This window comes from Uranotaenia lowii, chromosome 2 (assembly GCF_029784155.1).
Source record: "Uranotaenia lowii strain MFRU-FL chromosome 2, ASM2978415v1, whole genome shotgun sequence".
NCBI lineage: Eukaryota > Metazoa > Arthropoda > Insecta > Diptera > Culicidae > Uranotaenia > Uranotaenia lowii.
Window position 1 is genome coordinate 238,216,246 of NC_073692.1, and position 15,367 is coordinate 238,231,612.

Genomic DNA, 15,367 nt, shown 5'->3' on the forward strand with positions numbered 1-15,367 from the left:
AGCACGGAACAACTGTTTTGAAGTGGTAGAATCGGAAGGGTTGAGTCTACCACAAAAGTGTTCTCATAAAAAAGCGTAACATTTTGAGAAAAAAGTGGGACGGCGGGACATTTTCTAAAAAAGCGGGACGGATGGCAACCCTAGCTTAAGCCCGTCGTCCAAAATTGGATGGTTTTCCTCCAGATGGTCAATGAGAAGCCTAATGAAGATTCCGCCATTAAAAACGATTAAAAGCTTCGAACATGTTGCGAGCTATGGAATATTTTCTGGGTAGAGAAAATAACATCCAGTGGAGCACCCTGAAAGTTTTTGTTTGTTTTGTTTACTTTTATGAGACCACGCTTGCTGTAAATCAACAAAGGGTCTCGAAAGTGTTAATACTTCTAGGAAAACATAATCCCATCATTAGATTTTTTTTCCAAACATTGTAATATCCGAAATACTGAAAGAGCCCGTTTTGCCCAACTTTCCCCTATTATAAAAAAATTATATATATAACGATTCCCAACAACTCATATTAAATATACATAAATAATTCATACATGACTTCGATCTTACCTGTCGCCTTTTAAGATTAGTCTCCCCATCGAGATCGCACGTGTCGATGTAGCACACCCCGTGAGGATCGCTCGATTTCAGCAGCAGGATATCGGCCGGAACCGTCTCGTTGTTGGACAGATGCACCAGATCGCCAACCCGGACGTCCTGCCAGAGGACCTTCTTGTACCGCTCTGATTCGCTGTAATGGAAGAAAAACAATGGCTTTCGTTAGAAAATATTTAATTTTGTTTTTGTTTTTGATAGTAATTTAACCCATTTAAGTCATTCTTCCTCGAGCATTTAAATTTTTTGAAAAACATACATAGATTAGTAGGAGAAATTTCCCAAATATCCCCATAATTCAATCGATAGAAATCAGAAAAAAACTATCAACGGAACAAATGAATCACGACAACGTGAGTAAAAGTTCAGCGCGCGGTCATTGTGTCGTTATTGAAGCAGTTTTAATATTCAATCCACGGAGTTCGAGTTCAAATCGTAAGTGCAAAATGAGCTGTATAGCTAAGCTAGTGTGAATTTCCAATCGATATCCATCATCAGCTTGATGTTGCACTTGCCTACATTCTGTTTTAGTAGTGGATTGCATAATCTGTCATCCACTGCTAAGATATTAAATGAACTATAGTGGATATTTACATATGTTTAGTAAAAGTTATTCACAAATTACGGTCTTGTTTTTTTCGAGTAGCTACTGAATTTTCCCTATTTTGAATCAAAATTGTGAGTCTGGGTTTAGATTCTCTAGTTTTTTTTTTTTTTAAATCAAAATTAATCCAAAAAAATGATTTTTTGCAGAAACAGAATTCAAATTTTTACAAGGGTATCAAAGAAAAAGCTAATAGGTGGTATGAATCAGAAAATAGCAATTGCTTCGATAGCTTTTACTTAGCTCGAACTTTATAATGGCAAAATTTGAAAGCATTTGCTCAACTTGATATGGAAAAAACAGAGTAGAACATTTACTTTCAGTCAGCTCCGGATTAAAAATATGCATGCCTTTCGAAGTACACTAAGGTTTTTTTACACGGTTTTCGGGAATTAACACGGTTTTTTTACACGGATTTCCCGAATTCACACGGTTTTTGAGAGAAAATATTCCTTTAAAATAAGTCCTTTTCAAAGGAAAACACTTAGAATCTTTTCGAAGTTGCTCTGAGACTAAGAACATGATACATGAGACCTGAGACCTGAGACCTAAGACCTGAGACCTGGGACCTGAGACAAGCGATATTAGTCTTGAGACCTCAGCATGAGACATGAGATATAACATGAGCCATGAAACATGAGACCTGAGACCTGAGTCATGAGACTTTAGACCTGAGACAAGCTACTATTGGTAGTACCACGAGAAATTAGTTTAGCTCTGATTTCAACTTGCGAAAGGGTTTAACTTGTAGGTGACGAGAAATAGTATCGCGAGTTCGCTAGTACAAGCTACTAGAGTGAGTACCACGAGAAATCAGTTTAGCTCCAATTTCAACTTGCGATCCCTCTAGCGAAAGGTTTTGACTTGTAGGTACGAGAAATAGTGTCGCGGCTTCGCTAGTACAAGCAACTAGTGTTAGTACCGCGAGAAATTAGTTTAGCTCTGATTTCATCTTGCGACCCCTCTAGTGAAAAGGTTTGACTTGTAGGTGACGAGAAATTGCGTCGCGAGTTCGCTAGTACAAGCTACTAGTGTTAGTACCGTGAGAAATTAGTTTAACTTCGATTGCAACTTTCAACCGGTCAAGTGAAAGGGTTTGACTTGTAGGTGACGAAAAGTAGCTTGTACTAGCGAACTCGCAACACTATTTTTCGTCACCCTTACGTCAAACCCTTTCACTTGACCGGTCGCAAGTTGAAATCGAAGCTAAACTAATTTCTCGCGGTACTAACCCCAGTAGCTTGTCTCAGGTCTCATGTTTCATGGCTCTTGTCTCAGGTCTTAGGTCTTAGGTCTCAGGTATCAGGTCTCATTTCTCAGGTATCAGGTCTTAGGTGTCATGTCTCATGTCTAATTTCTAATGTTTCATGTCTCTTGTCTTAGGTCTCATGTCTCATGTCTCAGGTCTCATGTCTTAAGTCTCAAATCTCAGGTCTCAGGTCTCATGTCTCAGGTCTCATGTCTCAGGTCTCAGGTCTCGTGTTTTATGTCTTAGAGTTCTAGTCTCAGGTCTCAGGTCTCAGGTCTAATGTCCCATGTCTTTGGACCCATTCTTCAGATCTCAGGTCTCATGTCTCAGATCTTATGTCCCTGGACTCAGGTCTTAGGTGTCATGTCTAAAGTCTCAAGTCTCAGGTCTCAGATCTCAGGTCTCATGTCTTAAATGTCAAGTTACATGTCTTATTGTTTCAAATTTCAGAGCTGCTAAATTGGAATGGTCTTTTTTACACGGTTTTCGGGAATTAGCACGGTTTTTTACACGATTTTCGGGAATTAACACGGTTTTAATTGGCACGGTTTTTTTTTACGCTGTACGTATATCAGTGTAAAAAAAACCTTACTGTATTTGACTCACAAAACTGCTCAAAAATAGCAAAAGCAATTACTAGAGCTTTATTCATATCAGCCAATGTATCTTCTAATGATGTTTGGAACGTGAGATAAAATCTGGCGAGTCAACAACAAGGGGGCCATTAACATCTTTACTTAATTATTTTAATGGATATTTTGCAAAGTTAAATCATAGCGTGTATGCAAATTGTAAACCCTGCCTAACTCTTAAACAGATTAATGTAAATTGATATTATGGAAAATAAAAAAATGCCTAAAAAAATTGAGTGTAAGAATAATAATATTGTAAAAATAATATTTCTGAAAATTGGACGGAAAATCTGTCTGTGTTGCTAGAATATCATGAAAAAAAAGTTGTTTGGGGCGTTATAAATTTTTCTCGCTACACCTACCGCTATACCGTCTTCGGCAAAGTTGTAGCCAGAGAATTTTCCAGTGAGCTCCATATATTGGAACTTCATTTGCATTGCGTGAGAACAAAATATTCAAGACAAACAAAAAAAAAGAGACCTTCTCCGAACTAATTTTCGCGTTTTTCCATACAAAATTTCAAATAAAAATCGGGTACCTAAATCTCGTTTTGAAAATCTGCAAATATTCTGTCGTTCGTTCTGATCAAAACGGAAACTTTTTAGGCTACAGGGTTTTTGACTAATATACAAATTATTATATAGATCAGAACGGGCTCACCAAGGCAGGATAAACGGATTCATTTCAAGCTCAAATTCATCGAGTCCAGTCCCGTCCAATTCTCGAGGCTCTTTTGTTGGCCGATTTGGTGGCACTTCGTTTATCGTAAATGAAATTTAGCCAGGCCATGGTGAATTTAAAACGATAATTTTCTTGAAAACTTGTTTTCGAATCTTTCTGACCACGTTCTCATGATCCGATTTTGCGTTTTTTTAAATTGAAAATAACACTTCTCAACTAAAAAATAAAAATTAGCAAGGAAATTTTCGCGGAGCTGTCACAAAAATTACCGATCACTGATTCTGCTCATGGCCAACCTATTCAATTTTGCAGCGGTCTAGTGTTTATATTTACCCCATATTTTCTAGATACTGGATAGTAATGAAAAGTATCTTTCCAAAAGTTGGTTAATAATTCAAATTTTCTTTACAGTTAAACTTACGATAATTATTCAAATTTTGAAAATATAAAAATTCCTTTATAAGGATCTAATGATTCTGTGTCTGTAATTAAATAAAACATCCTAAAATGAAGAATAGATTCCCCATTTGACCCTACTGCTTTTTACCTAAATTTAACAGTACATATCTAAACATAGATTAACATGGGAATAGTCGAATTTCGACAAACCAAGCACAGCACTGATACAAGAAGAGCAGTAAAACCACCAATACCTAGATTATATAATTCGATAATCGGAATAAGGTTCCTTATAAATATTCAAATTTTTGTTTATACCATAACGAACTTACTTGGTTATAAACTTTTGCCAAAGAAAAAAGAATCAATGCGGAGCCCCATCATCGCATCGTCATAGAACCGTAAAAGCCGTTATTAGTCATAATAATGTCAGATTCCGCGTGTCTACGATGATTATACACACCGATTATTGCCATTGTTCGAAACATCTCGGATAATATGTCCGTAATGTTTGAAATGGTGAATTAGCTGGGTACTCACTAATCATGCATCCAAATCGCTAGAATTGAAGTGACCAGACAAAGCCACCGTAACAACTTCCTGGAACGCAAAATTTAATTTATCTAAGCCATATTTGACACACTTCCGAACAGTTGGCATGGAGTCAAAATCTTAAAAATCATCTTATTTGTCCGCTATCAACCCTAATCCTAACTCTTCATGGATAAACGATATAATCGGTCACATTTTTCCCCGTTGGTGGCGGGTGTGACCATCGGCGGTTTTCCATTGCCAAACCGATGACAATTCCAAACCCTTCACGCTGAACATGAACTGATGAGGGGTAATTTGTGAAAATAAACATCAATTATTCACGACAAGGTAAAGTTTGATGAATGAGGAGGTAGGAGGTACCACACAGACTAGTGGCCATTGCTGGGGACCCCAGAGAGAAGCCGAATCGTCATTGCGGGTGACATTCCGGAACACCTAAAGTGCCATTCCGTCGGAGAGAGTTAGTGTAGTGCTCAATAAGCATCAACGATGTTGACTGACATGCAATGCAGATTCGTGTCCGATTCGTATAAAACAGATGAGGGAAATTGAACTTGAACCTTACAGGCGACCCGCAAGGCTGCCCTTGCTCGGGTGCCGAGATTGAGGCCAAAATTGAGTGTGTAGCTGATTTATAGGCTGGGGAAAAGGATTAATATTTAATGCAGTGAATTTCTCTGAAAGCGATTCGTTGTAGGTAGTTAGATATGGTATGGGCTAACAAATAAAAAAAGCTCACTAATGTTACTGCATTACTGTTGAAAATTTCCTACCATAATGTGGAGCTACTGTGAAACCTTTTCCAGTTTGAAAGATAGGGGTAACATTCAAAAAAGTTTCATGTTTTTATCTAACGAGAAATGTGTGTCGAATTTAAACTTTTTTCGAATTTCAAAACGTCTTTAGTCTCACAATTTTTATTTTTGTTTGAAATGAACGACAATTTTTTTGGCAGATTTTTCAAATGAGATATCCACTCTAAACCTAATTTCATACTTAAAATACACTTGAGAATTTACTTAAAAGAGAAACCAAGTGAACATATTGCCAGCAGATCGTGGCCTAGAGGATAGCACCCTTGTCTTCTAAGACAACGTTCATGAGATCGAATCCCGACATAACCTGGCACACATAGTATGATGAAAGTCGGCGGGTTTGGCATTAGTGAAATGCTAGCCGGGTAAACCTTGAAGTTGTATGCCTCAACGATGCAGCACATGCATGTGGATGGATCTTTTCAATGGAACTTAGATTGCACTTGGATATCCTACCTAGTTATGTGTGTGCTCGTAGTGTTATCGGTAAACAACTGCAACTTCAACCAATAGTGCAGGGGTGTCAAGAAGCAAGTAAAAATAATAACGCGGGGTAATACCACAATAGATCAACTTAATGGTCGCAGTTGTCTCTCTCCTCAACAGGAAAAAAGTGTACTTCTTCCTTTAATGTGGATCAACGAAATTGTTCCATTACTGTAAACTTGTAAACTTCGTTTGAAACGGGTAGCAAGTTGGATAGCAACGATTCATTGGAAAAGTGGCCCGATCTGAAGAAAGGAAAAGTTATAATCTGATGATGAATAAAATCACAGAAAACCCTGCATATTTTTTTCAGAGAATATGTTTTTTTGAGTTTTTTTTTTAAATATTTTCTTCTTATGCGATGCAAAACAAATTTCAGAACATGGAACTTACTAGAAAACCTGCCGTGATATGACGAAGTGACGCATATCCATTTTTTCGGATTATGACTTTTTGACGCTATTTTGTGCGTTTTCCTTTGAGCTTTTAAATGCTTTCTACAAATCTAAAAAATATCAAACAGTTTTTGAGAAAATCGAGAAAAACGATTCGCTAAAAGTGCGTTTTATACGCCGAAGTGACGCATATCCATGTGTTTTTGAAAGTGATACAGAACAATCTCAATAACCCGTACAATTTTTGAGCCATATTTCTTAGATTTAACATGTCATGAAAACATGATCTGCTCAGAATAAAATAGGGAAGCCTCCCCCTCCCCCCATCTTCTTCAGAAAAAGGGGTCTCAAACAAAAAAGTTGTCGAGTTTGTTTGGTAGATAATATTTGAATGCAAAGGTCAACATCTAAATAAATTTAAAAACCTGAGAAATTATTTACCATCTGCAGAATCAAACTGATTTTCCATAAATTTTACCTAAGTTTTTATTAAATTTTTTTGTATGGTGTAATTGAAAGTTGTATTTATTTTTAAAGCTATGCACTCGAATTTTATAAACGAGAAGAATTCCAGTTTAAAAAATGAGAAGTTTTTTTTTAAATCAAATATTTATTTAGTAAGAAAATCATAAAAAAAAACAATTACCCTCCAAAAACTTTTTTTATCGAGCTTTTCCCAAAAATCTTTCATCTGGCATAAATAGACAAAGTTTCTCTTAAATCGTTTTTTTTTTTCATTCAACCTTTATTCCTCTGTTTGCATTTCTTAAGTGAAGCGAAGATTAAAGGTCAAAGTCCGGGAGCGTGACTTCCTTGAGTTGTTTCACTGTGAATAATGAAAACCGCTTCCAATCTCCTTTAAAACAAGATTTATAATTAAACGAAAACGATCCTCTGACGAATTTTATCATTTTTATTTCGGCCAGTTTTGGTCGCTGGACACTCTATTTTTAGCATCCTATATTTCTTCCTCACTTGAATAAAACGATCCAACGCACTAGCCATTTGAACTGCAGAACTAAATTTGTTCCACTTGCACGACAAGACTATGGAAAACGTTACTCCAATGGAGAAACGTCAAGTCAAAACAAACGTTTATACGCCGAACTGACGCATATCCATTTGAAGCAATTGTTCGAATTTTATGCAAAATGAAGAATTGTGTTTCAAAAGGCTGCATTTGTCATCTATCTTTGCATAAATTCTACAGAACACATTTTAAGAAAAGTCCTAGATTAACGAATAAAGAGGAAAAAGAGAAAATCGCTTTTATTCGCTAAAAACAAAAATGGTTTATGCGTCACTTCGGCGTAACACGGCAGAAAAGTCCTCTGGCTACACCTCAGTTCAAGACTCCAAAGCGGAAAATAAACTAGCAACACTGTCCAATTGCTAGAAGCAATTCGTCCATTGTTCAGAAATATTGTTCTAGCGTGAGGTTGCCAGATTGCTCGGATTCGTCCATTGTTCAGAAATATTGTTCTAGCGTGAGGTTGCCAGATTGCTCGGATTCATCCGGGTTTGCCCGGATATTTAATACAAAATTTGGGTCCGGCTGGGTTGCACTTTTTTTTTATGCTCCAAAAACGAAAACTTTGAGCAAGTTTGGAAGGTTTTTTGGAAGCCTTAAACACGACATAAAATCTGCTGACAAACTTTGATGAAAAATTTTTTTGTCAAGTTTTTTTTTCTTGAGTTGTGTTGAGTTAATCGTGGGTTTCGACCAAACTTCCTCAGGTATTGCCCGAATTTTTAGTCGACGATTCTAAAATTATTTACCCGAGTTTTGCCAGGTTTTTAGATAAAATAGCCCGGTTTTGTCAGGCCCGGATACGTGCTGACAAAATTTTGGCAGCCTTATTCTAACGAGAAGACCCCAAAATCAGTTACTATTGATCAAAGAATCTTAAAAAGTCCAGATGAATGGATCTTAATTAAATTTTTCTATAATTTTGAAACATTTGTGTAGGAGTACCAGAAGTTAAGAGTCACCAAATGACATAGTTTTGCAGCAAAACTAAATCGTACAATTTATTGGATTTTTTTTTGTTCCTGTTGAGAAATTTGAAGATAAACTGGCTTTATTTAAATAAGTAGGTACTAGTAGTTTGATTTTTTTGAGCATTTGCTAGTTAATGTACAGCTTTTTCTTATGCATGTTTTTCTATTCATTTCTTCGATTCTAAATTATCAAAAAACAAAAATGTCGCATAATATTGTCTGATGATCATATTTAAGCTAACATACAAGGTTCCCTTTAAATTTGGTACAGATCGGATGGGAAACTAGAGAGATATTCATTTTGAGTATTTTTTCCCAATGTTCTTAGTTGATTAGCGTATGATTTCGGTGACAGGCGTATGTAAGGTTTTGAAATTAAAATTAAGAAAAAAAATGAATTCTAAAATGAAAGTCAGATCAGGTAGAAAAATAACTATGATTAATAGTTAGGAAAATATTTATTATATTGTTATTTATCTTTATTCATCTTAATTTACATTTCTTCTATTCATTTTCAACAGAAGTTGATTGAAAAATTCCGCTGTCGTTTTTCGAATACGAAAAAAAATTATCGCTGTTTGAAATACCTATGAATTTTTCATTTGGAATAAAATTAGTGGTTTATGTTTGTAGGGCACCAAAAATTCAGAATTGAACGACATAGACAAACTTGTCGAACATATTTTTAAAAATTTAAATAGTTTGACTTTAAAATTCGACAATTTATTCAAAAATTTAAACCAACTGCACTATAAAATTCGATAAATTCATTTGAAAATTAAAATAAAATATGAAGATTAAAAAGATAAGTTTTTACCATTCAAGAAGGATTTTTTTCTCAATAAACACGTCTTATTTATAGAATTTAATTGATAACTCAAGGGAACAGCATTTTGGTGCTTATGTTTTGCTGATTGATTTGGTAGATTTTAGCGTCTTGAGCTCGAATCTTTTGTCGAATTTGGACTATAACATTTAGTTTTGGTGATATAGAGTTTTAAATTGTGTCAGTTTTAAGTGAAATCAATCATTGATAACTGAACAACTGTCAAACATACATTTAATAAAATATCCGCTTCAGATTTTGTTTATTATACTTTATGGGATTGAGGAATAATATTTTGATGATGATGCATGATTAAAAAAAAAATAAAAATCAACAGTTTAAGTAAGTAAAATAAGTAAGTAAGTAAGTAAGTAAAATTATTTTTGTTATTGCTGCAGTAAGTTTAAAAAAAACTTTATTTCACATAACATTTATGTTTTAAAAATCTCTATAATTTGATTTGGTTTAAAACTTCTTTAAAAATTTATTAAATGAGGAAAAGTAGTCAAATAGAAAACTTCTATAACTTTTACCGCAGGACTCAAAATTACTTGAAGTCTCGACGAAAAGTGATAATTGATTCAAATCTTTATTTAAAAATGAAATATTTATATTTTAAAGTTTTGTCAAAAAATGCAGAACTTTCATAAATAATTTTAACCTATTTCCAAAAGCTATTGCATAATCAGATTCAGGGCACCCAAATTAGTCAAAATTACTTTTTAAATTCATTGCATTGGAAAAATGTAAATGTTGTGGCCTTGGGTAATTTATCAAAACCTTATTAAATGTGATGTTAAGCATTGAGAAGAACAAGAAAAAAACATTAAGAAAATCAAACTATATATTGAAAATAAAATTGTTTCATTGAAGAATATTTCATATCAGCATAATATTTGTCATGAGATGACATAGACGATTTTTTCTTCAAATCCAAATTTTCATTAATAAAGTAGTGCATATCGGATTATAGATGTGTTTAGCTAGTTGTGTGGGTCATCATTGTGAGAGAACCGATTTTTAAAATTCGTATTCGATGAATTAATTTTGAAGTTAATATCGTTCTTTTTCAACTCTGTTTTTGTTTAGTTACACTTCTTAAACAAAACCCATTCTGAAGACGAGGTAGGGTTTTTGTATGTCAAGTTAAGAGTTTTAATACAAAAGATTATTTGAATTGCACGACATTTACAATTACAAATTATTTTCCAATTCGTGATCGTCATTTAGTGTCGTATAAAAAATCACTTGAATATTTCAAGAACTCAGTTAGTGGAGGGGTTAATTAATCATCAAAATAAAACAAATTGTGTAATTATGTCATAATTTGTTTGTAAAGCAAATTTGATGAAAATTACTTTCAGATTGTTCAGATGAATTGTAAATTTGGTATGCCCCTCCTCCCCCTGGCGCTGGTAGGAGAAATTCTCCCTAATCATACCTCGAGAGTAAATTTGACACTCCTCGCTTAAAACCGCCATATCTCTCTTGTTTCTCAACCAATTTTTTACAAATTTATGGTTTTGGAAACCTCGTAATGTAACTCAAATATGTTTTTCAGACATATTTCACCTATTTTTCGTTACCTCAATTTTTCGTTATAAATAAAGTAGAAGAAAAAAAAATCCGAAAAAACATGCTTCGAAAAAACACTGTAGATCAGCTACGGAATGCAAAAAAAACACTTCGCGGCTAAGAAGCTGAAATTAGAAGCTATACGTTGCACAGAAGGGTATAATTTTTTTTTATATTTCAAGATCATGAAGACAAGTGGTATAAAAACCGCACTTTTCAATCAAGGAATCGTCAAAATTGTTTATATTAAGTCACACCAGATAAATTTGAAAAAAAAAAAAAACATTGGAGCTTTGACGTAATTTGGCACAGTTTCGCATCTTTAGATTTTCAAAGAATTTTCGACGAAATTCAAAAGTAGATGTTTTTCGAACTTTTTGTCAATTTGCAATTTTTCTGATTTTTTTGCACTTAAATTCAACTTTGCACTGGATTATAAGTATTCTGTGTTTCGTATTTTGAAAATCTAAAAATGCGAAATTTTGCAAATTACGTCAACTTTTCAATCATTTTTTCAAAATTTATCTGGTGTGACTTAAACAATTTTGACGATTCATTGATTGAAAAGTACGGTTTTCACACCACTTTTTGACATGTTTTGTGGTCATGATATTAAAAAATATATCCTAATGTGTAACGTATAGCTTCTAACTTCAGCTTTCTTGGACACCGAGTGATTTTTTAAAGTATTCCGGAGCTTATCTACAACCTCTTTTCTGATGCATGTTTATTTGGTTTTTTTTTCTTAGACTTTGAATAACAGAAAACTGAAGTGTATCACCTGAATATTGTCTGAAAAACATATTTGAGTTACATTACGAGGTTTCCAAAACTAGAAAAATGTAAACATTGATTGGGAAACCAAGATATGTTGGTTTTAGACAGGAGTGTCAAATTGACACTCCAGGAACTCTAACGGGTAAAAATTTCAGGGACGGATGAGGGTTAAGCAGGTACTTAGATTGGTAAAAATAATTGGCACCCAAAATTCAACCTTTACTCCAATCATAAATTTTCAATATTTCAACGTCATTGGCATAAGATAACGCAGCCTTAGGAAAACTATAGAGAAAAAAAACAGAGAGAAAAAAAAACCTTGTTTCAAATCACCGGCAAACAACCACGGCCAAGCTGCCCGATTGAAAGTAGCTTTGCGTATGTAGTGCAGGCAGCAGGAAAGCAAAACACAGTTCTCGTTTCCGATTCCCTGGGCTATGACAATAACCCTAATTCTCCACCTGGCTCTGATAGTACACTGGTGAAGCTATTGGATGGGCAAGATGAAGATAGAAAATTGTTGTGAGTTCGAACCTCATTTTTTAAATTCTTCGTTTCTAGGATGAATAATCATGATAGGATGAGAATTCCAAAAAATGTTTTTCTTGTTTCCCTTGAATGTTTTAGCTGTCATGCATCATTTTGCCCGAGAGCTCGATTATTTATACCAGTAGTGCTTCTCCAGTCATACCATCTTTGGCGCGATGCAGATTTCAGCGCATTTTCGTCAAATAATTAGCTCCGATCGGCATTGAAATTTTGCAACCTTTTCTTTGGGTTACAAAACACTAGGCAAAAGTAGATTACACTAGTTTACAAAATTTAAAAAGAATCGAGAACTTTATTGACCGATACATTTTTCTGATTGAAATCGGGCACTAAATCTGAAAAAGAACATAGCTATTAAAGGTGAATAAATTTGCTATCGATCATTTGATTTTCACTTTTGCGTATGTTCAACAGTATTGTTGATATAAGTAAATTAATGAGCGAAAAAAAAACGATAAAAACGCTGTTTTAGAGAAAAAATTTTTTCAACGACGTTTTTCAAAATCGATGCTAACCTTTAAAAAAAATTTGTATGGGCCTTAAATGTAAATTCAAAATAAATATTTCATATGGTATTCATCAGAATCGCTTGAATATTGAAAAAAATTGGTTACTTTACTATACCTAACAGTAATATCTGCATTTTTAAATAATTTTACGAACCACAGTGTATAATGAATAGACTGCCCCAAATTTGTATGGGAGATTCAAAACCTGTGAAATGTTATGCGCTGCAGGCTGAAATTGATCCTAGTCCTAGTACAAGATCTCATGTCAAATTTGGGCCAGATCGGATCACGGGAAGGGGTCGCTCAACGAGCCTGAAGTTTGTATGGGATTTCGAGACATTTTGTTCAGGAGAAACATGAAAAACCAGTTTTTCATCAATAACTTTGGTTTCCGTCTGCCGATTTCTTGAGCTTGAGCTTGAGCTTGCTATCAACTACGGTCCACCTACGGCCCCTCCTGGCCAATGGCATAATGGTTGCACTCCGTGATTTTTTCGAGATAATCACCAGTGCACAATGAACCAAATGAAAGGTGCTGGGAACAAGCATCACAATCTCACTGTGCAGTTTTGAGAATCTCCCACTTTTATTTGAACTAATAACGACGCCGGCCAAGTCAATGTAGTCGATAGGAGGAAGGGAAGTGCAGCACATGTGAAGATATGTTTAGCGGAGGCCGGCTGTACGCCATCCCTCCACAAACCTCCACGCTGGATGTTTGGGAAAAGGTATTGTGGTATGGGAAATTACCTTGATAGGTAAAGTAACCACTTTGAACCTATGCTCTTAGTCTCCTATAGGGGAGAGGCGGGCTATATGCGCATATTAAGGAAAGCACTCATTTTCTCCCATATTCCAATAGATGAAAGTCTGAAAACTATATACACATGAGCGGACACCTGTTTTGTATCCGTTAGAGCAATTTTCCTGTTAAAATTTCCTACAGTTTTTGTGAAAATAATTTTATAATAAAAGAAGTCAAAATAGCCGATTTCCGAAACTGGCGGGCTAAATGCGCATATTTATGTTTTTAGCTATATTTGCAATATTTCGATATTATTTAATTGAAAATGGTAGAAACGGATGTTAAGCATACGTCAAGGCCGAAATTTTGGTGAAATTTTTTACATCACTAGTTCTTTTGCATGAAACATAGTTAGGTATGCCATATGGCCATATTTCATGGTAATATTTTGTTCATATCGTATTTTTATCAGATCAGTAGAAAGCTCTTCTTTTTTCACTCTAAGATTGTTATTTGAGCGTAGATTTTATGTTTAAATTATAAAAAGTGAAAAATTTATAAGAATTATCTATTATTCTTGATCTAGCCATTTAACCTGCCTTGATATGGGCATCCAGAACCTGTCTCTTATTCAAATATCTTATCATTTACAACTTTGCCAAAAGCTTCAATTTGTTGAATTTCAGATTTCCAGATGAATAAGAAAGAAAAACCAATCAAATTTTTGTTCACAGAATCTGTACGCACGATAATTTAAGTTCAATATATTAGAACAAAACTGACAAAAATCTTGTTTGAATTTTTAATTTTTTTTACTTTATATAACAACTAGCTGATCCCATACGAACTCCGTTTCGCTTTCAACTTTCATTGTTAAGTAATAATTGCAAAAATATTGGACGATCACTTCGTCTGTCGTCTGCTACTAAATATGAAATCAGGAATCAAAAACCACGTGTATAAATTTCGACTAAATCATTGCATAACAACGCAATTATTGCCAAAAAGCTAAACCCCTTTCGGGGACTCTTATATAAACTTTTATATCTGAAATCGATTGCCCTTCCCTCAAAACTCCCGTGTGCAAATTTTCAAAGCAATCCATTGTATAATAACGTCAATATTGCTAAAAATAGTGAAAAATTAATTTATATGGACGACCCCGTTCGTCGACCCCTGGCAAAATATTTGACATCTGAGATCGATTGTCCGTCCCTGAAAACTACCGTGTGGAAATTTTCATCCCAATCCGATGAATAATAACGTCGATATCGCAAAAATATTGAAAGGTTTATATGGACGACCCCCTTTGCCGGCCTCTTAAACTGAATTGAATACCTGAAATCCATTGCTCATCTCTCAAAACCCTCGTGTACCAATCTTCGTCTGAATCCGATGTATAATAACGACAATATTGCATCAACAGTGAATAGTTAACATGGACGACCCCTTTGGCCGACCCCTGATTTTAGTTTGGATAAGTAAAATCAGTTATTTGTCCCTAATAACTCCTATGTGCAAATTTTCATCCCAATCCGATGTATAAAAACGACAATATCACTAAGATACTGAAAATTTAATATGGACGACCCCTTTTGCCGGCCCCTTACACTAAATTGGATACCTCAAATCGATTGCCCGTCACTCAAAACTATCGTGTACCAATTTTCATCTGAATACGATGTATAATAACGTCAATATTGCAAAAACAGCGAACAGTTAATATGGACGACCCGTTTGGCTGTCCCCTTACACAAAATTTGACACCTGAAATCGATTGCACGTCTTTCAACACACTCATGTGCAAATTTTCAACACAATCCGACGAAAAGTAACGTCAATATCGTGAAAACAATATTTGTCTTGTATGGACTACCCCCTTCAGAAGGGGTCATCCAAAAATCTGAAAACATTTTTCATCCTTCCTGGTCCTAATTAGTATCCATGCCAAATTTCAGCTCTCTAG

General features: G+C 34.7%; 1 protein-coding gene across 3 annotated transcripts in view; it reads right to left on the reverse strand.

Annotated features, from left to right (window-relative positions):
* Positions 1–15,367, reverse strand: part of LOC129750102 (phospholipid-transporting ATPase VD) — a 220,067-nt gene that overhangs the window by 19,467 nt on the left and 185,233 nt on the right. For all 3 annotated transcript variants that reach the window (XM_055745324.1, XM_055745325.1, XM_055745323.1), the window contains one exon: positions 559–739. In XM_055745324.1, coding sequence (XP_055601299.1) covers positions 559–739 — 181 coding nt within the window. The remainder of the gene's footprint in view (positions 1–558; positions 740–15,367) is intronic.